We start from the raw sequence: 25,495 nt of genomic DNA on the forward strand, positions 1-25,495 counted from the left end.
CTTTTCCTGGTTACAAAAATAATCTATGTCCATTCTAGAAAATGTAAAAACAGACTGAAATCTGTATATACAGAATACAAATCAATTGTAATTGCATTACTGAGCGATGACTACTCCTACTGTTTTTTATGTTCCCTTACTTAGCTTTTATCAAATGAATATTTAGATATCACTTCATATGTTATCTTAATTAAATCAAATCCTATGCTATACGTGTTTTCTAATTTGCTGTAATTATTTAACAATCTCTTGGTAAAAATTCATCATCAGCATGATGTCAAGTGGATGAACAGTATTCCATAATATGGACTTTTAAAAATATTTTAAACTGTTTCTTTTTGTTATTCCCAATTCTTTGCCTCTGTCACTAGTACTCGAGATGATGTGTTTTTGATCTTGGACCAGAATATCCTCCATGAATCTCTATGCTCAGATCTCTTTCTACAGTCAAGTTACCAGACAACCTTTTGAAAGCTGACTTTTCAGCCACATGTGTGAGTGAAATTGACCCTGTATCAAAGACCACATCTACCACCCTCTCCAAAGAGTCCTTTATTGGAACCCTGGCTGTGTTTCACTAACAAAACACGGAAACCCGCTGGTCTCCCCTCCCTTGAACTGGTGGCGGGACAGGTCGGCTTTAGGGGCTTGTTGAAGTGGAAGAAGGGCATCTGTGTTGAGTCTGAGGAGGGACTCTAACCAGGGAGACCTGGTTTGTGCTCCTGAGTTGGGGCCGCCACTGGGGGCGAGTGTCCAGTTACTAATCCCCGATCCCGAGAGCTGAATCGATGATTGGCAATGACAAATCACAAGTGCCAGGGGAGATTTCCAACAACAAGAACATTGTGAACAAGACCAGCCCCTTCTGGGCGTGCTCCTGTCCTAGTTCACCTCCCTTGTCACCCCTGAAATAAGTACCCTTCTTATCTCTATGCTGTAGATGGGATAGTGGAGCCAGAAGGTTCTCACCAGATGAGTTGTTAGAACATTTTTGCCTTGGAATACGTTTTCAATATAAACATCCCTCATTAATGCCAGGGCTTAAAGCCTGCCAATCTAGTAATTTTTCTCCACTACACTTAAATGTTTATTAGGGGATATTTCTTTTTCTTTTTATTTTTTGCGGTACGCGGGCCTCTCACTGTTGTGGTCTCTCCCATTGCGGAGCACAGGCTCTGGACGCGCAGGCTCAGCGGCCATGGCTCACGGGCCCAGCTGCTCCGCGGCATGTGGGATCTTCCTGGACCGGGGCATGAACCCGTGACCCCTGCACCGGCAGGCGGACTCTCAACCACTGCGCCACCAGGGAAGCACTATTAGGGGATATTTCTTGTTTACTTTTAAACAGAGACCAGAGAGGCAACATTTCACATGTACTAACACGGGGATCCCCGAAGCTGTATGCTCGTGGATTTCTTAACGAATGGACCTTCCCTGTATGAACATGTGAGGCTGTTTGAAAGACGACTGTGACTTGTGCAGCCCCTCAGAGGAAGCAGGATGTGTGGTTGGGAAACTCTGATTGGAAAGATAAAATGCTTGTGCGTCTATTTTTGCCTTGTATTTATACTTTAAGCTTATTGGGCAGTTTGCCTGGAAGTAATTGACTTCCCTTGCCCTCTCCCTCTCCCCTGACCACACCCCCAGCCTTTTAGGTCCAGAAAAGGTTTCCAGAGTATTTGGTCAGTGCAGTCAGTGGACACTGTGAAGCCCTTAGACCGTGCGGAATTGGTGTGTCCTTCTTGGAGGGGTCTCACATTCACTTCCATTTGCAAGCTTAAAGCCAAATATAAATACTTATGTTTCATTTTGATTTTAAGGGGCAGTTTGTGTTTCTCCCTCCCTCGTCCTTCCCTCTCTCTCCTTTGTCTCCTGGCCATTTACTCTGTAGACCCAACTTGGCAGTCAGCTTATCAGAGGTCAGAGGGGACTTCTGTAGTCTGTTCCAGGAAAAGGGCCCTGTGACAGATGCTCCGAAATGGAGAATCAATAGGAAAGAGAAACCTTGGCTAGTGGGATGAACATGAGGCACAAACCAGCAGAATCAGAGCACTGGGGCCATTGCTTTCCTGCTGTGCCTTTTCCTCTCGGAAGGGTTCTGCCTGGCTGGTCGATACCTCGAGGCCCGTTTCCGAATTTCGAGTTAAACCCTTGTGTGCTTGCCTCTTCCCTGGGATGAGAAGAGGGATGGGAAAATGTTTGACATCTTCTGTCACAATCGTGCGATCCCTCTGAGACCAAATCTCATGGGATCAATAGGCTTTCTTCGTAGGACTTGAGATGGTCTGGGCTTTTATCAGAGCCTGAGTATTGGTGGCGGTGAAGGTCTGGCACAGGAAGCAGAACTCAGAAAGGTTTGTATTTGAAACACTACTCACCTCCTCAGGCCCTGTGGACAGAAAGGAGAGCCTCCTCTTGTCGAGGGCCTCTGTGAAGACTTCTTGATTGGATGGACTATTTGAAGCGGTAGATGGACCCTCCACCTGTCCACACGCTTTGCCATCAGCTCAACGAACCATGTGCCGGTTTGAAAGCTGTGTGATGGAGTTAACAGAGATTGGCCAGCACCCAGCACACAGCTGCTGTTCTGAAATGCTTGGATGGTGGTTATTATTCCTTGGATGAGGAATGATTCCCTCACCCACCCCCATCATTTAACCTGAAATTCTTGTCTCTTAAAACAAATTTTAGGAGTTTGGGCCATCAAATTATTGTACATCCTTTCCTCGTTATTTTCCAAGTCCTGGGATGGGAAGGTGTTTGGGGAGGTTATGGAGGCCGTCGGGAATTCTTTGCAGACTCACCAGCCATCACTGCTCCGTAGTCTTATCGCTTGTTGAGGGAATAATTTCTCAAACTCAGTTATGTCTCTTCTATTGGAGATGGTCCATCACACCTTGTGTTCTCCTGGGTTAGTTCAATCCAAGGACGGGTTTTAAGTCTTACAAGGCAGGTCCTCAGTGTACCCTGTCAAGAATTCTATCGTCAAGATGAGTTCAGGGCTTCCCTGGTGGCGCAGTGGTTGAGTCCGCCTGCCGATGCAAGGGACACGGGTTCGTGCCCCGGTCCGGGAAGATCCCACATGCCGCGGAGCGGCTGGGCCCGTGAGCCATAGCCGCTGAGCCTGCGTGTCCGGAGCCTGTGCTCCGCAACGGGAGAGGCCACAAAAGTGAGAGGCCCGCGTACCGCAAAAAAAAAAAAAAAAAAAGAAGAAGAAGGAAACACAGGAAGCAGTGGGTTTTAGTACAAAGGCGAAGAGAGAACCAGGAAGGAAGAAGCAGTCGGGGGGGCTGCCGGCAGGCGGTTGCACCTGGATCCTGAGCAGGCACAGAGGCGGCAGGTGGAAGGGTAGGAGCAGCTGGGCACGTGGTCCCGGATGGCACGCAGAGCCCTCTTATTGCCACACCTGTGTCCAACACGGAGGAGCCTGGGAGGAGGATGAATACCTGATGGAGACAGACAGGAGCACAGCTGAATTCCTGCTGTGGGAGGTCAAGTGCTCTTGCTGAAGAGTTTGGGGACGAGGGAGGAAGCGGGGAGGCCCGGATCGGGGACCAGCATTCTTCTCACCGATCACAGGAAGCACCAGGGCATCCACTTGGCTTCTTCTCCCTGTCCATTGAGCTTACAGACTCCTCGAGCACCAGCCCCGTGTTCTTATTTCTTTGCAGAGGAAAAACACTCTCATTGTCTAGAGTCAGAAAAATATATTTAGATTCTAATGAAGAAAGACCAAGTGTATGGCTTGGGAGAGAGATGCCATGAGCCCAGAGTTCCGCCTGCAGAGAAGGCAGACTGGCCCCGAGCTATCGTCACCCAGGCTCTGCCGGTGCTCAGGGCTGGAGGTGACACTGAAGAGGATGTGGCCGATTTCCTGACAAGCCACAGGCAGGACTTGCCACTCATTTTTATCCAAAACATACAAGACATGTTATTCCAGGAAAAAACCTTGGGGATGGAGGTGCAGTTTTGAATTAAAAATCCTGTTTTCTCTTAAATAGGACATTTTCAGCTCCTTTACCTCTTTCCATTAAAAAAAAAACCAACCTTGGATTATTCATTTGCTTCATTTTTTAAACTGCAAGATATTTTGGTTGGAGAAACAGGCCTCCATTCTCACCACATAATAGTGTTTTCACGTCTGTCACTTCCTTCAGGATAGTTACCGGCAGATTTGCACATTGATTCTTATTGTTCTGGTATTTATAATAACTTCCTTGTCCTCCTGTTTATTTTTTCCACTTACTTATTGGTCTCACTAACCTGTTATTAAGACCTCCATGTTGAATTTTACCACTAGAATAAGCAAGATGATGTTTTTAAAAGTCAGCTTCACATCAATTTTTACGGCAACTAGTAATTTTAATATTTCCCACTTTTGACATATTATCAATTTTCAGAAACTGGTGTATATCATAATAAATATTATTTTCTTGTATGTCACGTCAGTCCAATTCAGTACAACATGTATTTAACCATCTCTCACTCTGTGTTGGGACATCGTACTAAATGCTGGGGGTGCAGGGGATGATTTATAGTCTCTGTCCTGGGTGGTTCAGAGGCTTCAGGTCACCACACTCACCATTAGGGTTTTCACTGTGGGAGGTATGCCTCCCCGCCTCCTCCCCTTCCCTCCCTCCCTCCCTCCCTCCCTCCCTCCTTCCCTCCTTTCCTTCCTTCCCTCCCTCCCTCCCTCCCTCCTTCTTTCCTTCCTTTCCTCCCTCCCTCCCTCCTTCCCTCCCTCCTTCTTTCCTTCCCTCCCTCCCTCCCTCCCTTCCTTCCTTCCTTCCCTCCTTCCTTCCTTCCCAAAGCAGGAGTTTTGTGTGCCAGTAAGCATTCCAATTCAAGTATGCTTTAAAAAAATGGTTTTTTTATACACTGTGGGCTGGACCCTCAGGCTGTGAATTGTGTGGGCTGCCAGCTGGAGCGGGTCCTGGGCCCACCCTGAGGAGGGCTACAGAACAGAGGAGGACATGGCCACAAAGGTGGCTTCTGTGACAGACGCTGACACCTCTGATTCCCAACAAGCTACGGATTGGTTCAATTCAGTGTGTTTTGACATTCCTACATCCTGGCTTATGTGTTTGATATAATTTGCTAGGACCAAATTGTGCTCTTTTTCGTTTGAAATGGCTGGATTATTGCAGTCTGGAAGAGGCCTCTGGGAGAGGAGTTTTGGGGGCCCCAGGGGTGTATTTCTAAAGAAAATGAGTAAGAAGAAGAAGGCTGGAGTTTGCTGTCCTTTCCTTTCCAGGTTGTATTTCTGGGCAGTCTGCTTCGAAAATTAACATGTTCCAGATGAGAGCTGAGAAAATACAACAACAACCAACTCTAGTTCTTTTTCTGAGAAAAAAATGAGTTATTTGCTCTTTAGGATTTATTCGTGCCAAGGAAGGGCCAGTCAACTTAGAAATGCAGAATCACCTCAGAATGGTGTCCTTTCCCAAAGAATATTATCAGCACTTGTGATCTCGATTCCCCTTCCTTTGGCTGCCAGCTACCTGTTCATGTGATGTTTTAGTTCTTACTGATGAGATGGGCGGATGTTACTTGGTTGTTGGCCATGATGTTGTGATTTACGCCAGATCGTTGAATTTGGTTTCGAGAGGTTCCTCCCCATTTTTAACTAAAGGAGAAATGGAAGAAAACACTGGAGGTCCTGAGGGCATGTTGGATTTAAAGGGGTCAACTGGAAACCTTTTGCTCCCAGCCCTTTATCTCCAGACCCAGGGGGACATCTAGCCTCACCCCTAGATCACGCTTGGTTAGTGCTGTCCCAGCTGGGAGCTGTGCCCCGCCAGCAGGGAAGTGGCCCCAGGATGGCTTAGGACGTCTGCAAAATCCTTTCAGCTCATCCCACCTGTTATTTAAGCACTGCTGATTCAACCAGCCTCTAATAACATTAAAAAATTACACCTGGCACAATTCCTTTTCTGTGATGGGAAGTTGAAGCTTGGTGTATTACTGGATTTGTCCAATGCAGCTCTATTGGGATTCACATTTTGATTTCCTCTTGGTTGCCACCAAGAAGGAGTCAGGCTATGAGGTTCAATTTTTGCTAAAGCTGGACACTGAAAGTGTATTTCCTCACTTTCTTTGTGCGGTATGTAAGGTTAATAAATGTCTTCTCACTCCCCAAAGCTGCCCAAAGCCTCATAGAACTTATTGTGGTGACGTAGAATTTGCATTGAATCCTCTTGTAGGAAAAAAGTGGTTAAGACTTGGAGTTTAACTTCATATACCTTTTTCTTCCAAGAGAAGCTCCCTGAAGTGTGACTTCATGTGACAGAAAAGGTTCATGATTCAGGAAGCTCTCTTGTTTCTTGCCTCTTCCTGGACGCCTAAGTGGAAGTTATTACCCAAATATTATTTTTCTAACAGGTACTTTTGTTTCATCCCTTTTGAATATTGTTGTTGTAGCCATGTCATTATGTGAGCCAGATTGAACATTGCAGAGTCATCTGTTTGGTGAAAATCATCGAATATTTACACCACTAGTCAGATACGACAGCTTTTCTCAGATCCCTCCATCTCTAAGGGCAATGGAAGTCCCGCCTTTCATTCCTTTCTTCATTGTGCACCATTGTCATGTGATTGTAATGTGAGAGGTACTCTACTAGGCACCTGAAGACACAGCGAAGGCACAGCCCTGCTCTTAAGGGGCTTACGGTCCAGTCAAGAAGGTGACATGTTTACAGGGTGAAGTACTACAAGGCCACGTGGAGCCAAGTCATAAGAGTGATGGAGCCAAAATGTGATGGGTGTTCAGAAATGGAAGAGATTACTATTCCTTAACTTTGATTTTATTTTAAAATACAAAATGTACACACACCTTTAATAAGAAAATTTAACATTATTAGATAAAAAGCCACTGTTTTCCCTCCTTCAGTTCCTCTTCCCAGAGGTTAATGGCCTGATATGTTCTTCCAGATGTTTTCTGTGTGCAGAGAGGGTTGGCAGAGTGGAGGGGTTAAATCCCAGTTTTGCCTTGACCTTGAACAAATTACATATCCTTTGTGAGCCTTAGTTTCCTGAAAATGGGAATACTGATTGAATATTGTAAATATCAACCTCGTAGACCTGTCGTATTGTGTACAGTTTTATAACCTAGGTTTTGACGGATTGTTTGGTGAACATCTTTCAATGTCTGTGCACATGAGCAGCGGCCATTCTTTGTGAATGTGGCACAGAGTTCCTGGTGTGGCAGTCCTTACTGAATTATTCCCTTATTGCTAGACAAGTGTGCTTTTTTATTCAGAGAAGATTACATTTTATTGGGTGATGAGGGCATTCTGTGGGAGGAGACAGACGTTTGAGTGAGCTTGAAGGATGCTTTGGGATTTGGGAGGCATGGTTGGGCAGAGGACATTACGGGTTGGCAAAGAAAGAGACAGGGATTTAGTTACTCTTTCAGTAAGTATTTATTGACTGCTTACTATGATTAGAAGTGGGCATAGAAACTGGAAATAGAGGAATGAACAGGAGGGAGTCTGTTCCGACGTGGCTGAACATGCACTTGGGGACATGCACTTGGGGAATGGCTAGTGGTGGGTTTGGGTAAAAGGGGGTGTGTGTCTAAGGACATGCATTGTTGTCTGAGCTGTTCCTGGGCACAGGCCAAGAGTGGAAGGGTTCTGCAACCTCCCTGTCCCCGTGAAAACTGACCGAGTGACCTAGCGATGACATTTGTGGAGGTAACCCAGCCTCGACAGAGTTTTGAGAGGAACCATCCAGCTTAGCCTCAAAAGGGCTCATGAGTCATGCCTACTTTTTGGAGATAGACTAGGATAGCAAAGCAGTCTCACTTTGAGGACTTTGGGGAAAGTTCTGACACATTATGGGTCATCTAGTAAATCCAGGGCATAGCGATGGGTCAGGAAAGGTCATCTATGCTTGGAAATTTAGGAGATCCAAAACTTCATTTATTGACCAGAAATCAAACGCTCCCTCATGGGTCAAGGCCATGAGCTGATGGAAGCACGTATCGTAAGCTTAAACATATTCCTGGAATAATTAATTCTCCAAACAGAGCATCCCACTGGTGGTCTTAAATTACCTTAATTTTATAAGGTGGGAGGATGTAGTGTGTATTGAAAAGTAGGGCAGTGAGAGAGAGCAGAAGGCAGAGGTATCTGGGAATGGGATGAAGCTGGGTGGGATGCCCTGAATGTCCCTGTGGTTTGTCCACTACCAGGAGTGTGTGGTGCCCCACTCCATCCTCAGCTACACGGACTTTGAGTGGGATTAGCATTCAGAATGATGAGGAAAGGACTGAATGCAAAGTCAAAGGCTGTGAGTCTGAGTTACAGCCCAAGCAGATCTGGTGGAGAAGCTGTTTTTGAGGTGTGAGTCCAATTCCTTGCTATTTTGGACATTGTTCTGGGAGTGAGGGTTTCACACTGTGGTCAGAGGCTGCTCTTCATCACTGTGGTATCAGAAGCATAAACCCCAGACAGAGCTGAGGGCTGAATACATGCCATAAGAGGTGTGTCTATTTCTCTGGCACCAGAAATATTTGAAGGCAATAGCGCTGGCTCCATATATGTCAGGGAAGAGGGTGTTCCTAGGAAGAAGCAGGCAAGATGTCAAAATAAATTTATCAACCTAAAAGCAGTCCTTTTTAATCAGTTTTCAGCCATATTAGTTGTTAAACGAGATACTGTGTGAGGCCGCATTGTGTGCTAAGGGTGGAAGAAATAGGACTTCATGGTCGGCAGCTAAACCGACTTCTTTTCATGCTAATGAACACACCAGTACAGGGAGGATGCTGCCAAGAATAATACAGAATATTCTGAAGCCTACAGTGAAAGTCTGCAAAAAAAATCTCATTTTACTGAGTTCTTGAAAGAAGGAAACTGTGGCAGCCAGTAAATTAATCCTGTTATTAAAAGCCATGCCGCCTACGTGAGCCTACATACACATGTACATACACATATATTCTCCAGCCCTGGTGTCTCTTTTTCTATAGCTGTCTCAGATTGCTCAGGGGCCAGCATGTGGGAGGCCCTTGAACATCAGGGGATAGAATGGCATTGCAGCAGATTTCTCTTATTTCTGAAATGAAAACGACATTTAGTCTCTACTCATAATGCAGTCCAGTAAGCCAGTCCCAATTTATTTCAGATAAAGTGGTATGAACTCCCTAATATTTGACTGTTTTTCTTATATGAAGCCATCAAATTCAATGGTTCATCCCAATAGTTTAGACATACTGAGAGCAATATAAATGGAGGAGTAACTTTCCAAATTTGAAATCTTGCTGCATCTTATAGATGGTAAACTTGTGAATCGGACTTGGCATGAAAAATCTAAGTAACCAGAAATCCAGTAAGGAGCTTTGCTGTTTTATTAGGGTTCTAAGCACTTCTCTTCTGTTTTTCAGAGGACCAATCATGTAAAAATCCAACTATAGTGAATTGGTAGTCCAATAGAATTTGTATATATTAGGAAGATAAGTTAACTTTTGGGAAAATTACAGAACAGTAGTGTTAATTAAAAATGAGAGAATGAATAAAGTGAAGTTAGTATAAAATTAAACATGAGGGATCATCAGCTCTCTTTAAAAATTTTACTGAGGAGAATAAGTTTTAAATTCTTAAAGATTAATAATTTAATGTTTATAGACTAAATAGATATAATCTTGATAGATTAAATCTTAATTGCAATTAATAACTAAAAAATTAAAAGATGAATCTACATTCTGCTAGTAATAGAATAGTAGAGAGGTATAGTTGTCCAGTTATAAATTGTTGAATTACATAAAAGTGAGTTGAGACTACTAAGTTAAAAGGTACCTTTCTCACATGAGAATAAATGTGTATATAAAGCATGATGAGTGATACCTGCAGAAATCAGTAAATACAGAGACACAGACCTAAGTGACTCTCGATGTCCCCGTTCACAAACACTAACTCTCCTCTTCAAGAGATTAAAAAAGAGCTACTATGATGGGTAGGTGAAGAAACAGTTTTAATGCTTGACCTTTCTCTGCATTCACTTGCCCAGCCTAATTTCTTATTCATCACAGTAGTAAGAGAGCAAGTTTTATTTTGAGGAAGCGTAGGAGCTGTGGATTTAAATGCAGGGCTCTTCATACTCAGAGTGAAATAGATCTGATTTCTAATATAAGTGTTCAGAAAGCTTAAGGAATGATTTATTAGCGTAAAAGCTTTATTTCCTCATTGCAATCACGAGAGACAGTCTGTGCTATTAATCTCTGGATCAGGTCGCCAGGTCAAGCTTGAGCATGGGATTTGCATTTTAAATATGACCACTTTCTATGAATAATTTGTAAAATTGTGAATGACATATTAAAAGATATTTTTAAAGGAGGAAAGAGTTAGCACTGTATTCTTTCTTTAAAATTTATTTTCTGCAAAGTGTACAATCAATCAGGATGAGTTTACAAAACTCAAACTTTTAATACTGTTAATAATATTCGATCAGGTATATATTAAATTAATTAAAATAGAAAAGAGAATCCTACCCTTTTAAAATAATTAAAAAGGCAACAAAGTTTTAAACTCATGTGGCTAAAAAAAATCACACTAAGATTTTAGTGACCATCTGGTTCAACTCATATTTTACAGATTATACCCCAGGTTGTTTGGAAAAAAAGTAGAAAACTCAGACCAAAGGCTTTTATCCTTTACAAATAAGATGCTTTCACCTTATTTTTCCTTAGATTCCTTAAAATTTTTAGTAAACTGAGTAATGGTTATGATTTTCTGCTAAAACAGTTTGATTCTAAGTTCTATTCCCTGTAAAAGTCCTGTTTTCCTGGAGGCTTTACTCTAAAATTACATTCTTTTAACTAACTTCTATAATGAAGTTAACACCCAATATATATTTTTCCCAGCTTCATTGAGATACAGTTGACATGTAACATTGTGTAAGTTTATGTATTGATTTGATACATCTGTATGTTGCAAAATGATTACCTCTGCAGCTTAGCTAACACCTTCACCACATAATTACTGTTTCTTTTATGTGATGAGAGATTTCTGTTTTTTGAAGTGTCAGAAACATGTGACTGATGGATTCAGTGTTGACTGACAGACTCCCTGGAACAAAGTTAGCTTTCATATATCTCTGGATAAAAAAGTAATGTTAAAATATAGGGACCATTTCTACATGTGTTTTCTTATTTGATGAATATTTCTGTCCTCCTCTGTGTCCCACATGTGTGAACATACTCATGTTGGCATGGGGAGCATAGGGCAGGCACTTCATGGTAAGAGTGTGTGGGCAGATGTCTGCCTTCCTGAACTGTAGTGGGAGGGACCATCTGGTGTCCTCTTTCTTGAAGAACTAATTTTTGCAGCCTTCTGAAGGAAGCACTTGGGACAGGACCTCCGCTGGATGTGGAGGTCAGAGATACAGGAAGAAAGAAGGGAGTAATCTTGTCTTGCCTGTAGGCTGCCTAAAGCATCACCACGTGAAACATTTATAAGTTTCACTGGACAGGAGTATGTCCTGGGGGAAAGAATTTACACAGACAATGAATGAGGTGACTTAGCAGCCTTTCCTGTCTCTCATTTCTTTGATGGTTTTGCTTCCTTAGGAAAAATCTGCAATTGTTGGGGTTTTTTTTTTGTTGTTTTTTTTCTGCTGCATTGCAAGTATTTTGCAGCTGCTTCTCTTGTCATTACTATTTTTATAAAAATCACTATCCTTTTAAAAGCCATTGATTGCTTCAGAGCACAGAAGGAAAAATATTAAAAGTGTAAACACAAAATAATTCTAGAATCACTGAACTGACTATTTTGTCTCTTGGTACTGAAGTTGCTTATTCTGAATAATGTGTATCTACTGTTCTGGCAACTGTTAAAATAAATAAAGCATTCTAAGGTCATAAAGAGTGTTTAGAATGTACTTAGTTGAAATGGAGGTTCTAAACATTTAAGCTTTGTTGTTTCACAGGCCATTCATGGTGAGGGGCTCTTTGGCTTTGCTGAACGGTGTGGAGGAAGAGAGGACATGTTTTTGCTAAAATATTCAGCTCTGAGGGCACTTACCTTTAATAACATAATTAAGATTATTACCTTCAACTATTATGGAAGTTAAAGTGTGCACAAACCTCTTTGTCATCGTGTAATACATGGGAAACTAGTACACGTGTATTGCAACACAAGTATTTTTTATAAATGTTACGCGGCCATCTTAAACATTTCCTATTTGCAAGAGATTTTCCCCTTTCTATATTGATTAAACTCTAAGCTGTCAGTCACATCAATCGTTTCTCCAACTTGCAGAGTTTTTCCTAAACTGCCTATCAGTTTTCACCTCTAGAAAATGAAATGGGTTAATGAGATCAGTCCAGTTGTTTACAATTGACATGGCAGCGCTCATGTTTATAATGCTCTTCACTTGATGACTTATCTCGCAGTTTCTAATTGTGAGCTCTCTAGTCCTGGCAAGGTCTTTTTTGGGGAAATTCCTGTTGTCATCCTTTGAGGGAAATTTCCATATAATTTTGGATGGTTAAAACCAGGTAGAAATAGTGGAAAAGATAGGGCATTCTTGGCTAAAGTGAAGAACCTTTTTCCTTAGAACACCTTGATCTGCACTGTAAAAAATTGTACTGTCAACAATAAAATCCTTGAGGCAGGGGACAGAGGTCCAGGAGCCTGGACGGCCCACGAGAGGCATGGGTACCAGCATCTGATAGCTTTCTATAGGAGCAGGGCTGTGCTCTGGGACTCCAGGTCCTAGACTAAGACAACATTACTCTGGATAAAGGAGCATTGCTCTTTGCCTTTGGAGGCTTTTCTAGCTCGAATGTGCCTTACTGACAAGTTCAAAGGCATATTTTGCTCTAGGTGGGTAATGCACTTAGATATAGCATTCAGAGTCCCCGTAAGCTCGGGTGACTCCTGGGTAGCAACTTCACCCATAAAATAAAGCAGAAAATTCAGCAATTAGGCCACTGTCATCAATCAAACTGGATAATTTTAGACAAAAATAAACGAAGGTGGATTTTTAGAAGTGGCTTGATTTTTTTGTGTGTGTGTGTGAAAGGTTGGGTATTAGTCATCTGTTGCTGCATACAAATTACCCAAACATTTAGCAGCTTAAAGCAACAAACCCTGCTGCGGAGCTTCTGGGAGTCGGGAATCCGGGGAGGTTCAGCCCGTGCCTCCGGCTCAGGCTCTCACGGGCTGCAGTCAAGGCCGGTCAGGCTGCCATCTCTGGGGGACTTGCTTCCAGGCTCACTTGTGTGGCCGTTGGCTGGTGCGGACTGGCTGCTGGCTGGAGACTGCGGCTCCTTCCCTCTGGGCCTCTCCTCGGGACAGCTTGTAGCCTGGTGGCTGGTTCCACTCAGGGACCAAGGGGCACCCAGGGTAGAAGCCACCAAGAGCTATCCTGCTTCTTTCACTGACTCTGGTCACTGGCAGGGAGCCCCTGGGCCCAGCCCACACTTAGGAGCAAGGGATCACACACGGGGACCAGTTAGAGGCTCCCTACCACCCTGGGTCGTCCTTGCTTCTCTTTAAGCATTTGGGACTTTGTTATAAATAATGGTAACTCGAGGTTCTGCCCTGAGAACCCAAGAGTGGTCTCCCTTCTACCCCCTGCAAAGTTAGTCATTGGGAATTTCCTAAGTTTACACATTTCCACTGTGCATTATATGAAACCTTACAGAACGAAGTTATAAAACTGAAACAGCGACAGACATCCTGTGGAGATAAGGTTCTGGCCCCCTGAGCCCCTGACAGTTACCCGGGGACGGGCCAGGCAGGTGAGGACGTGGAGCTGAGGCCGCCAGCCTTCCGGACGGAGGCGCAGGCTCAGGACGAGCTCCCAGGCTCCAATCTCAGCCCGGCCACTTGCTGTGCTTCCTACTCCTGCTGCTTTATCATGTGGAGAGAGAGAGAGAGAGTAAAAACAGGGTCTGTGAAAGGAGGGTGGTGAGAGTGTGAGTTAATGCACAGTTAGGGCTTGACACAGGGCGGTGCTCCTGTGAGCTGATACTGACATGAACTCACAGCAGACACACGCCCTGGGCACCCTCTTTAAAGTGATACCATCATACAAGTAAGCTCTAGTTTTCTCTTTACCCAGAAATACACAGAATTAGGTAATTTTGCTGCACGATGTGCATTAACATTAAAAAGCCCAAGGCTGGGCCTCCCTGGTGGCGCAGTGGTTGAGAGTCCGCCTGCCGATGCAGGGGATACGGGTTCGTGCCCCGGTCTGGGAGGATCCCATATGCCGCGGAGCGGCTGGGCCCGTGAGCCATGGCCGCTGGGCCTGCGCATCCGGAGCCTGTGCTCCGCAACGGGAGAGGCCACAACAGTGAGAGGCCCGCATACCACAAAAAGAAAAAAAAAAAAAAAAAAAAAGCCCAAGGCTAAAATCAAAGCAACATTCCACTTGATTAAATGTTTATTTGGGGCAGTGCCAGTGGTGGTGTTTTGATGCTATTGGGAAGGCTGTAGCCTTGTTACCCTGGTTTCCTTTTCAGGCACCCTTGTGGCTTTCATTCCATTTCACTCACTTATTCCTGTCTATTCCTTTTGTGAGCCTGAGAACCTCCTGTCCCCCGGGCCCTGGAGGTAACAGAGATGGTCACAGACACGTGGACAAATGCCTGTGACCCTGGATGAGAAGAGCTCTGGGAGAGGTGCCCCCAGCAGAAGGAAGGCACCTGGTTTGGGGGAGGAAACACTGGAGCAGAGCAGGAACAGGCTGGATGCAGGAAGGTGGTCCAGTGCCTTCGAGGCCTTGAGGCCAGAAGCAGCACAGTGCAGGGCTGTTCAGCCGGGCAGCCGCTTGGAAGGCAGGATGTGTGTTGCTGGGACAGGGAGCTGCAGGCCCAGGCAGGAGCCAGGCTGCAACCTTGGTGGAGGGTGAGATGCATCACTTAGTCGATGTTGCAGAGTGGACACTGAGTCCTCTGATCCCTCCCAAGGCCCATGTGACTCGGCCCCATCCAGGACTGCCTGGGCCACTGCAGGCCAGGGGTAGTTAGACAGGCTGAGGGCTTTGCTGCCACGTGGCCTGCTGCTCATGGGGTGGCTGGTCACCCCCTCACCGCCTCACCTCAGGGCTTGGCTCTCACCTCCTGGGTGAGCCCTGCCTTCAGTGCTCCTAGGGGATGCAGTGGCTGCCTCCTCCACCCCAGGGCCCTGTCCCCCGGCCACTCCCCACCCCCGAGTTCTTGTTTACAGGGTGCTCATCTTCCAGCATGGCTTGCAATCTTCTATTGTGCTTATTGTTCACCATACATCTCCCCTCCTGAAAGTGAAGGGATGCTGGTCAGTCCCAAGGACATAGTATGGGCTCAAAAAATATTTAGTGACTGGATGAATAACCAAATGTCTTTTGGGTTGTTAAGGAACATCAACTCTGGATGAGAAGTAAGAGACAGAAAAAATAGCTAGAAAGACAATCGAAACATGGGTTCTTGCTCTTTTATTTTGCCTCATTTATACATTTTCCTGTCCAGTGATAGTGTGGAAGTTTCTTCCTGCTTTGGGTCTTTCATAAAGGAGGTTGGGAGTGGCCATGGTGGTAAACAAAGCTACCGTCATGTGCACGACCCTCGCGGGATGAAAAAGCACTTCTGTTTATTCCTTCCTCCCCCCACGGCATCCCTCACTGTACCCTGCTTGCCTGTCATTGTCCAAAGGAAGCCACCAGCAGCCAGAACCTCATCTCTTAATGCCATGTGCATCCCACTCTGGTCTGTGCCCAGGTCCCAGACGCTCTGACTCTGCAGGCAGGAGCACCCATCCTTGCCCGTGCTGTGTCTCCCCAGCTCAGCCCTCTGTGGCCTTGTGAGCCCCTGCACAGCCTTCTTGTTTCCTGCTCCTGGTGATGTTCCCCTTGCGCTTCCATCTCTCAACTCCCATCCCCCTGCTGGGTCTGCATCCCTTTCTGGAGGCTGTCCTGGATACCCTCACAGATGATCAAATGACCAACCCTTCTCTCTGTTGTAGTAAACTTCTTCCGTGAAAACTTTTCTTGTGAAAATGGACTTCCCCGGTTTTTCTCCTATCTGTCCTCAATTTTCTGCTGCCTTTTTCTTCTGTACCTGCCCATTTTCCCTTCCCCATCTCACCCCCCTGTCCCCCCATGTAGGCAACTGCCTCCCCTTGTTGCTGTGGCCTTTGGGGAGTCCATCCCCTCTTGTCCTGCCCGCTCACCCCTCTGCTCAAGGCCCATGTCCGCTTCCCTCTGAGGTCACTGAGCAGCGATCCTGCCCACACTGTCCCTTGACTGTTTCCATCAGGGCTGAGTCCCACGGTTGGATTCCGTGAACGTGTCTAAAGGTGAACTTACCACTTTCTCCTTAAATGTCTTATTTTCCTCCATGGCAGGAATCCTTATCACCGCGGTTGCGATCCTTGGAGTCACTTTTGTGTAATTTCTCTTCACATCTCTCCATATTTATTGTACCAAATGCCGTTTTATTTCACGTACTGCTTCTTAAGTTCCGTTGTTTCTGCACCATTTACACCTTGTTGCTGCAACACTGAAGTTTCCCTTCCCACCAGTCCAGCCCACGTGCAGTCTTAGATTACTCTTTCTGAAATGTTTTCTCCTGATCCAGATGGTCAGGGACTAGTTCTTTCAGCTCCACTTCCTCTCCGACTAACTTTTGTTCCAACACTTCTCCATCCTGTGAATCCATTAAACCGATCTCATCCACACACACATACTTACTCCTTCTCCCCCTCAGCCGTTCTTTATTCATCCAATACGTTTATTTTTAATTGCTGTAAGGCACTCATTTTCTTTCTCCATGGATGCTGCACACCACCCTCTCCCTGTCTGGTAACGAGGACCCTCACCACAGTTGCTCGTGTTTTTGAGGGCTTCCCGGGTCTGAGACTCTGGCCAAGCGTTTAAACCTTCACTCCTCATCGTAAGCCTCTGAGTCCGAGATGGTTATTAGAACCATTTCATAGATGAGGAAGGGGAGCTTGGGGAGGGAAGGAGCACATCTCTGACCTGCCATGCTCCCTTTAAGACGAGATACGCAGAGCAAGAAGCGTAGACTTGGGGCCTGAGTTTAGTTTTGTCTCCGTCACCTCCTCGCTGGGAACACCCAGGGAGTGGGTGAGTCTGTGGGCCTGGGAGCCTTCCTTATCAGAAGGGGACTAATCAGATAACTGGGGTCAGGCCCGGCCACAGAGCATTTGGCAAATACTTTCTTTTCTTTTCTTCCCCTTCAGTCTTACCTCTTCTTCCATCCACAGCCTTAGGCGAACGCCTCAAACCCTCACAGCCCCGTTGCCTATGTTTCCGTAGCAATTTTAATTTGCCCAGCTTACTCTGTGACGTATTTCGGGCCTGCCTTCAGTCAGGTACACTGATGCTGCCCTCTTGGTTGGGTTCTAAGAGCAGGGACCGTGCGTTTTAATTCCTGTCTCTCATCACACTCCAAGTAGTGATGGGCACAGAATGGATGCTCCGTTTTTCCTTCCTACTTGATCTGCTCCAGAGATGCCGTCTGATGCCGTGATGCCCAAGGCCGTCCGTCACTAACGCCTCTCCCCTCTTCTCCCCCCGCAGCCTGTGCGTTCCGGTACAATGGGCTCTCCTTCGTCTACCTCATCTACCTTCTGCTCATCCCCCTGTTCTCAGAACCAACCAAAGCCACCATGCAAGGTAAGAGACCTTTGCTCCTTTGTACCACAGCTGAGTGTGTCTGGGGGCTCCCCGGGGGCTGTCGTTATCTGATGGGAGAGATGCCGGTCCAGTGGGGAGCAGGGTCACACGTCTCAGCAGTAGAGCTGTGTGGCACTTGGTGGTGACATGTTCTTGTCACTCACACAGCTGTCTTCCCCATACAGGTTCCCTGGCAGGCCTGTATTTGTAGGTTTGCAGACAGTCTGGAAGGGTTTGGCTGAGTCAGAGCAACTCTCTGTGCTGTCATTAAAATGAGGCAGACGGGGTGATAACAGTGGCACAGATTTGTGTATTCTGTCTGCTGGGGAGAAGGAGGTGGCAGGCAGAGAAGGGGTCTCTGAGCCCCGGAGCAGGAGACCTGGGGAGGAAGCCCGGTGCGATCGTGGCTCCTTCACGTGTCAGCTGAGAGCTGTCACGTGTGCCTCCATCAAGTACAGAAAGGGAGAGATCCGAGTTCTCGTTTCTCAAACGTGTGCCTGCAGACCTTTAGATCCCTCCCCCATTGCTCTCCAAGCACCTGAAGGCACGGAAAGAAATAGTGCCTCTGTTTCCCGAGGCTCTGATGAGGAAGCCTGGTCTGGTTGGTACATTTACACATTTGAAGTTCTTCCACAAAGATAGAGGTTAAACCACACTGAGTTAACTTAATTAATTGTTTTTCAAAACAATGCCATTACAAGAAATAAGGACTGTGCCCAGTGCCTTAGTGAGTGTGATGGCCGTATGTTTACAGGAAGGGATGGAAAGTTGGGTTTGACCTGGGGATGGCCATGGCTCCGGGTTGCCAGCTCACGGTGCTGACTCTTCAGGAAAAGCAGTACAGACTTGGTATAAATAGAGCATAAAATCATGACTTTATCTCTCCCATTCTCCCCCTGACTATTACATTGATTGTGGGTCTTTTGATCATTCATCCTAATGGTTAGGACTGCAGATGCTATGTTGATTTTCCTGCCTTAGGAAGAATCTAAATAATAGCACTTCTAAGTCACTTAAATCCTTAATACACAAAATTAAGAAGGGCTAGAGAAATGTGAGTCTATACAAATCCTCATCAAACCAAAAATATGCTGTTTATGGGACCCCACCCACTCCAGCCTCATTCCTAGAGTCCAACATAAGCAAAGATGTTTAAACAGAGTAGCTTCTGGCCTCAGAACCAAATTGATAACATACAGGTGACTCCTATTTCATGGCTGGGAGCTCACGTTTTAAAGAAAGAAGGTTTCATACATATTTAGCATTCAGTGCTTTAAAAATGAGTACCTGTTTGTACTCTGTTAAATGATCTATTGCTTTTCTATCAGGGTGTCCCCTTGTTTTACCTGGAAACCAGGTCAGTGGGATTCCCCTTCATACTTAATGTGATGACGCCTGGCTTTGCCTTCTTCCCAAACTACCCAGCCTTGCTCTGCCCAGTGGTCTCTGTAGGGGTGATGGTGGCCTGGAATGTGCTAAGCCGCACATCCTCTGTACCACAGCTGAGTGTGTCTGGGGCCCTCAAACTCTTCCTAAGGCAGGAAAATCAACATAGCATCTGCAGTCCTAACCATTAGGATGAATGATCAAAAGACCCACAATCAATGTAATAGGGGAGAATGGGAGAGATAAAGTCATGATTTTATGCTCTATTTATACCAAGTCTGTACTGCTCTTCCTGAAGAGTCAGCACCGTGAGCTGGCAACCCGGAGCCATGGCCATCCCCACGTCAAACCTTGTGTGTCCTTGTGTGTGTGACAGTGGCCCATTGTCTGTGCCTGGAGCACAGGGAGTCACACGGTCAGGAAACTCATAGGTGAAATGTGAAATCAGAGGCAAAGAGCAGCTCCTGTGTGTGGGGAGAAATATCCCGAATCACCAAAGTGTCACAAGGTCAGAGCACAGACAGCATCACTGTGCACAGGTGTCTGCCTGTCTCCCTCCCAGGTGCTGAGAGACGAACAGCTCAAGGGGAGCCCGCAGGCATCTTTCCAGTCGGTACCTGGGGGCAGGGCTGGGATTGTGTGTCCTGTCCTTCCGTCCTTCCTGAGGGGCGTGGCTGAGACCTCATAACCTCATTTATTTGCTGTGTCTGAAAACGCACAGGGACTCGAGGGAGGGAGGCCCCCATATGACTTCTGTGAACATGTAGGACTCCCCATCCGGTGTTTCCACATCTGTGAGTCGAGGCACCCAGGCCAGGCATTTCTTGTGGGGTCCTGGGCTTGGGCCATATGGTCCAGGATGATGCCTGTGTGGTGTCTGTGCAGACGGTGATGGGCCTGGAAGGGTGATGGCTGTGTGGCTTTGCAGGGGGCCTTGGGAGTCACACACACTCGGCCTTTCAAGTTCCTGTTGATACTCATTTCTCACAAACAGGAAAGTCCAGTGTCACCTGGGAGAACCCAACGGCATCCGCTCTGCCTGGCGGTGTAGGGCCTCTGCCACACACGCACACACACGTACACACTTGTGCACACGCACACACAGTCGCAGGCATGCATACCTGGGGCCCGGAGGAGAGGCACCTTGAATCTGCCGTCAGTCAGTGTGCAATTCCTCCCTCTCTTCTTTCTCCTTGGATTTCTCAGCAAGAGTCAGATGTTGGTGTAGTGCATCCCACAGTGCCCAGGGGGTCTCAGCGAAGCCCCTCTCCCTGGGCTGGGAGTCTCTCCACCCAGGCAGCTCTCTCGGCTCCTGGGATGCTCTCCTTGGCCCCTTGGCCTTCCAGGGTCTCACCCGAGGCTGAGCCAAAGCCCCACTTTGATACATTTATTCACTGAGTCCCTTCTTTTTTTTTTTTTTTTTGGTACGTGGGCCTCTCACCGTCGTGGCCTCTCCCGCTGTGGAGCACAGGCTCCGGACGCGCAGGCTCAGCGGCCATGGCTCACGGGCCCAGCAACTCCGCGGCATGTGGGATCCTCCCAGACCGGGGCACGAACCCGTATCCCCTGCATCGGCAGGCGGACTCCCAACCACTGCGCCACCAGGGAAGCCCTCACTGAGTCCCTTCTAACGCACCCCCTTGAAGATGGGTAGGATTTTGCTGTTTTGTTTACTGCTGCATTTCCAGGACATGAGGCAGCATCTGGTGTGTAGCAGGCAGTCAGTACATATTTATGGAATGAATGAATGAACGCATTCATTTCTAGAGTCTAGAGCTCTGGGAGTATTTAGGAATGCGGCCCTAGTCCTCTGCTTCCCTCAACCTCCACGAGAGCAAGTGTCACAGAACGGTTCATCACCTACACCTGTCTGTCCTCTGGGGACAGAAGCTTGGGGCAGGGGGAGAGGCTATGGGAGTTTGCTATTTGAGATTTATTGGGGATCAGGGGATATGAGTAATTGAAGAAATCAGAATGTTCTATGCTTTTCCTTACAACGTTAGGCATTTTATTTCAGCCTGTGATACTGTAGGAAGGGCAGGAAATCTTTGCTTGCTGTTCAGTTAGCAGTGTGCTTTGCATTTAAATTGAGACTTCACTCCATTAAATAGGAACTAATATATAATTAACTTCAGGTAGTCCGAATATTCCAGGTTGATGAGATATTAAGTTCTTTAACCAGACGCATGTTAGGTTCCCTATACCTTATGTGTAATGAGTACCCCCATCGGCCAGTATGGTGGGAGGGTTGGTATTTTCTTTGGATGAAATGTAAGTGGTAAAACGTACGAGATGTGGAAGAAGTCCATATACTGTATAAACTCATTACACACTGGCTCATGACAATATGACTGTTATTTTGAGGTACAACATTATTACTTTGAACGTCAGAGATTTAGAAATCTCAATCTCATAGCTAGTCCTAAGCTCAAGATTTTTCCTTGTGCGCTTTAGATATCAGCTAAGAATTGTGTGATTTCCAGCCTTTCTTGTTAAATAATATTTATATTAAGTAACCAATTACTAGAGAGCCAGTGGCACTGCCTACTAAGTATGTATTATTATTTACAGGCATCAATTAATTTAATTCCTACAATGACCTTTTGAGGGAGCTGCTATTATTATTAAAAACTATTATCAGAAATCCTCATGTTACAGACAAAGCCTGAGTTTGGGCGGCGTAAGAACAAGCCCCAGGACACGGGCGCTGTGTGGGTGGCCACGCTTTTAACCACTGTGTTGTCTGACTCATGCCCAGGATGGAACACCATTCTCAGGATGTGCAAGGGTGGAGGGAAACCCACTCGCTTAATAAATACTTGTTGGCTGATAGATTACCAGGCCCTGGGCACAAGCGTCTGGAGAGATAATATGGGTGTGTTTAAAGGAGACATTTTCATTTGCATCAGTGCAGATTGATGACATACGTGTATGTTATATAGAAAATACATCTTATTAAGTGTGATTGTTTATTTCTTTCAACAAATGTTCATTGAAAGACGGCCCTTCACGGAACACTATGTTTGGGTTTGTGGAGGATGAAAATGAGAAGAAAACATGGTTCTTCACTGGCATGGCCTCCCAAACACGCTGGCTCTTATGTATTTCATTGAATGGTAGCTCTTTCAAAGAGGTTGTCTTTGGAAGCCATAGATGTATTCCAGTGATTCTGTCTCAAATTAGTCCTCTGCAGTTGCCTTTAGAGTTTGCCTTAAATAGGCTCAATGGTGGCAAACCATTGTCCTTTTAAGGAGGGTCTGACCTCACAGTATTTGGAGTCAAGTTTGATGAGGGAAAAACTGTTGATGAAATCAGTCATGTCAATTTTAGAAAAGAAAAAGACAAAACCCAGAGTATTTAGTATAAAACAAAGTGTCTGAAGGTGACTCATGATTGGTGAGGAGGTTTAAGATTTATTGGCATGAGAGCACCATGGTTGATACACACGAATGACCAACACATGGAACATCTTTCCATGATGGGTTTGTGTGGATAGACGAGATCTAGGATATCAGGCAAAATGAGATGCGGAGGCGAGACGGCAACATCCTGAAGGATTAGCTTGATCCACCGGGGAATCTTGACCACAAGAGTCAGTCTGTGCCTACCTGGCCCAGACCAGAGGCTCAGAGGGAGTATCTGCAGAGATCCGTGAACTGAGGGTGCTAATAGCATGTCACATTTCCTATGTGCCAGGAACTGTTGTAAGCACTCCCTGTGTGCTAACTCATTTAATTAGAGGTTAGCAAAATCATGCATTGAAAAGGCAGGACCCCCTCCATTCTGGAATGAAAAAAAAAACCCACTGGGTTATAAATCCACTTAACCAACTAGGAACACTGCACAGTGAGGGGCTGGTGTGGGTGCTCCCTCCTCCTACCAAGGAGATTAGTGAGACTTAGTCACATTCGGGCCAGTCTAGACTCCTGATCTCCTGGTCTCACCCCCCACCTCACCAGCCCTTCCACGGGTCAGAGGGTGCCTTCCTCATAAAGCTGGGATAGACTGCTCCATTCCCTGCACCTGACCATACTTTATTAGATTTTGATTTTGTAAATGCTCAGAGTCCCAAGTCTTCTTCAGTTGGTTGCAACAGAAAGTTTTACATCCTTGCATGCACTTTGGATAAACAACAGCTCTAACTTTATCAATAAAGTGTCCGGGGTCTGGGGTGAGAGACACACATCTGGCTACAGTGTGAAACCTGGGATTTGCTGGAAATCGCTTGCTTGGTCCTGCCTGCACCTTGTCTTTGTTCATGTGCCCTCCTGCAGGCTGGGGTGGGTAAGAGGATCTTCTCCATTCTTTTTGGGAGAGAGTCATTTACTTATTGGGGGCTGCTTGAAAAGGAATTCTCCAAACGTCAAGACTACAACACTTGCTGGGCAATATTAGCTGTTGACCTACAGCAGAGATATCTTAGAAGCATCATCATCTAATCAGTTCACATGTGAAATGTTTATGACACACACACACACACACACACACACACACACGCGTGCCAAAGGAGCAGAGGTGAGTGTTGTCTAAGGAGGGTAATTATTTCTAACAGTAAAGCTGTCCTCTAGGCCAAGGACCCATACTCACTGGGAGCCTTCTCTGAAATCGGATGACATTAGTAGGTGAGAACAGAACTCCCAGTGGTGGAGGAAAGGGAAGGGCTTTGGGTGCTGGGTGGGTCTTTCTTAATTTCAGTCTCCCTGTTCAGTTACAAAGGCCAGGTCCTCCCAGAGCAGGTGAAACATAGATGTGGGTCCAGCCCTCGGCTGAGGCGGTCAGGTTGCCAAAGGAAAACAAAAGGGCGAAACTTTCAGGATTTGCCCTCCAAATATTTTTCAATACGGGGTTTCATGAAGATTTTCTCCTCCCTGTTAGGAAAGGAGTGGGTCTCTGAAATATCTTTTTTTTCTAATAACTTTGCTCTGTTATTTTGAGCAAGGTAGCAATTCCCTTTCTGCATTTGCTTGTGTTTATACTCAAAAGTTATTAAGAAGGTTGTTTTTCTCATTATTGGGATCTCTTTCAACATTTGGGAGGGGGTGGAATTAGGGGTGGTAATGGAGAGGCTTCATTGTGCTTTGAGGACAATTGTGAGCAAGTGAAATTTTAGCAGGTCAAGTTCACTTTTGTAAACTGTTGCCAAAGTTATTCCAAGATGATAGGGAAGAATATTTTCTCATCATCTCCGAACAGGAGTCCTAGTTTAAGAGGAAATTGTAATCATCATGGAGTAGAGTGTGTGTGTGTGTATGTGTGTGTAAAATAATCACCAGAGGGCCTTGCCCTGAGGTTCTGACCCAGGATACACTTGACCAGAATCACTAAAGACTCCCTGAGAAAAGAAAAATGACGTTCCATTTGCCGACATGAAGAGGCAAAGAGGTCTGTAACTTGTAAAGTCGTTGTTTAGACGTCAGAGAGGAAATAGTAGCAGATATTTTAAACTGCTTGCATCTGGTTTTTGTTGAAAACACTGTTAGTCTTTATACCATTAGGCTTATTATTACTATGGTTTATTATGTCATCATAAAGCAAAAGGCAAGGAAATATTTAATTGAACAAATTATTTGGGGTAGGTGTTTTATTACCAATATCAGCTCATGACCAAACAGAATGCTACCAAAATGATTAGATGCTTGTTTCTTGAATTTATGAATAAATTAGTGATAGGTCTTTTAGGTTACTTTAACTGTCCTTTTGAAGGGGAGGTGGTTTTTTTGATTTGGTAAAGACTATTCAGTGACACAGAAGAACTTTGAGGCAACACATATAATTCTCAGCTCAGGAAACATTGGGTCATATTATTATATGACTAAGGAGAGATTTTCACAAGTCCTAAACTTAGTGCTTTATCTGGCTGTGATAAACCATATCTGCAGTGTGGCCTCACCTGTTATTTAGATGCTGTCTGTCATGACAGGGAAGGGGGTCACCGCGACTGGATGTCAGTTTGCTGATTCACGCTTCAAATCACTTTTCTTTTGTTTACTCACTTGATAAACATTTACTTGTGCCTGGTCAACGCTGTCCCTGGTAGTTGGACGCTGTACAGTGAATGGCACAGTCTCTCTGGCCCCAGGATGTGAATTAACAGCATGATCGTGGGCAGGTTCCTTCGGTTCTCAGAGCCCTGCTTTCCTCCTGTGTTGAGTCCACGGTGCTGGTCTTGATCAGAACCTTAAGACATCTGCCAGTGGGATCAAGTTCATGGACACACCTCCCTGTGCTCTGTGCTGAACAATGGTTAAAGAGCCCAGAGAAGGAGATCATCACTCTTCTCTTACTTTAAAAATTTGTTTTCCCTTTGAAAGGGTTCAACTGATTTGATTTGCTTCTGTGTGTATTTGAAGTCAATTTATTGCAGTTTTGAAGTTGACTTCCTTCAAAGTCTGGACGAGACTAATTTCTGATGGATTCACTTGTTAGAGTCTAGGCTTTACTTTGTGGGTAACTGTTTCTCTTGTATTTGCACAGATTCATACAAAAGAAC

At 45.6% G+C, this 25,495-nt stretch overlaps 1 protein-coding gene across 4 annotated transcripts in view; it reads left to right on the forward strand.

The window, feature by feature from the left end:
• The window catches only part of PIEZO2 (piezo type mechanosensitive ion channel component 2), a gene marked incomplete at its 5' end in the record, with an annotated part of 353,117 nt that overhangs the window by 49,862 nt on the left and 277,760 nt on the right, over positions 1-25,495 (forward strand). For all 4 annotated transcript variants that reach the window (XM_081252827.1, XM_081252829.1, XM_081252828.1 and 1 more), the window contains one exon: positions 17,524-17,619. In XM_081252827.1, the coding sequence (XP_081108953.1) occupies positions 17,524-17,619 (96 nt within the window). The remainder of the gene's footprint in view (positions 1-17,523; positions 17,620-25,495) is intronic.

This window comes from Mesoplodon bidens (assembly GCF_964165515.1).
Source record: "Mesoplodon bidens genome assembly, chromosome: 13".
Classification (NCBI taxonomy): Eukaryota; Metazoa; Chordata; class Mammalia; order Artiodactyla; family Ziphiidae; genus Mesoplodon; species Mesoplodon bidens.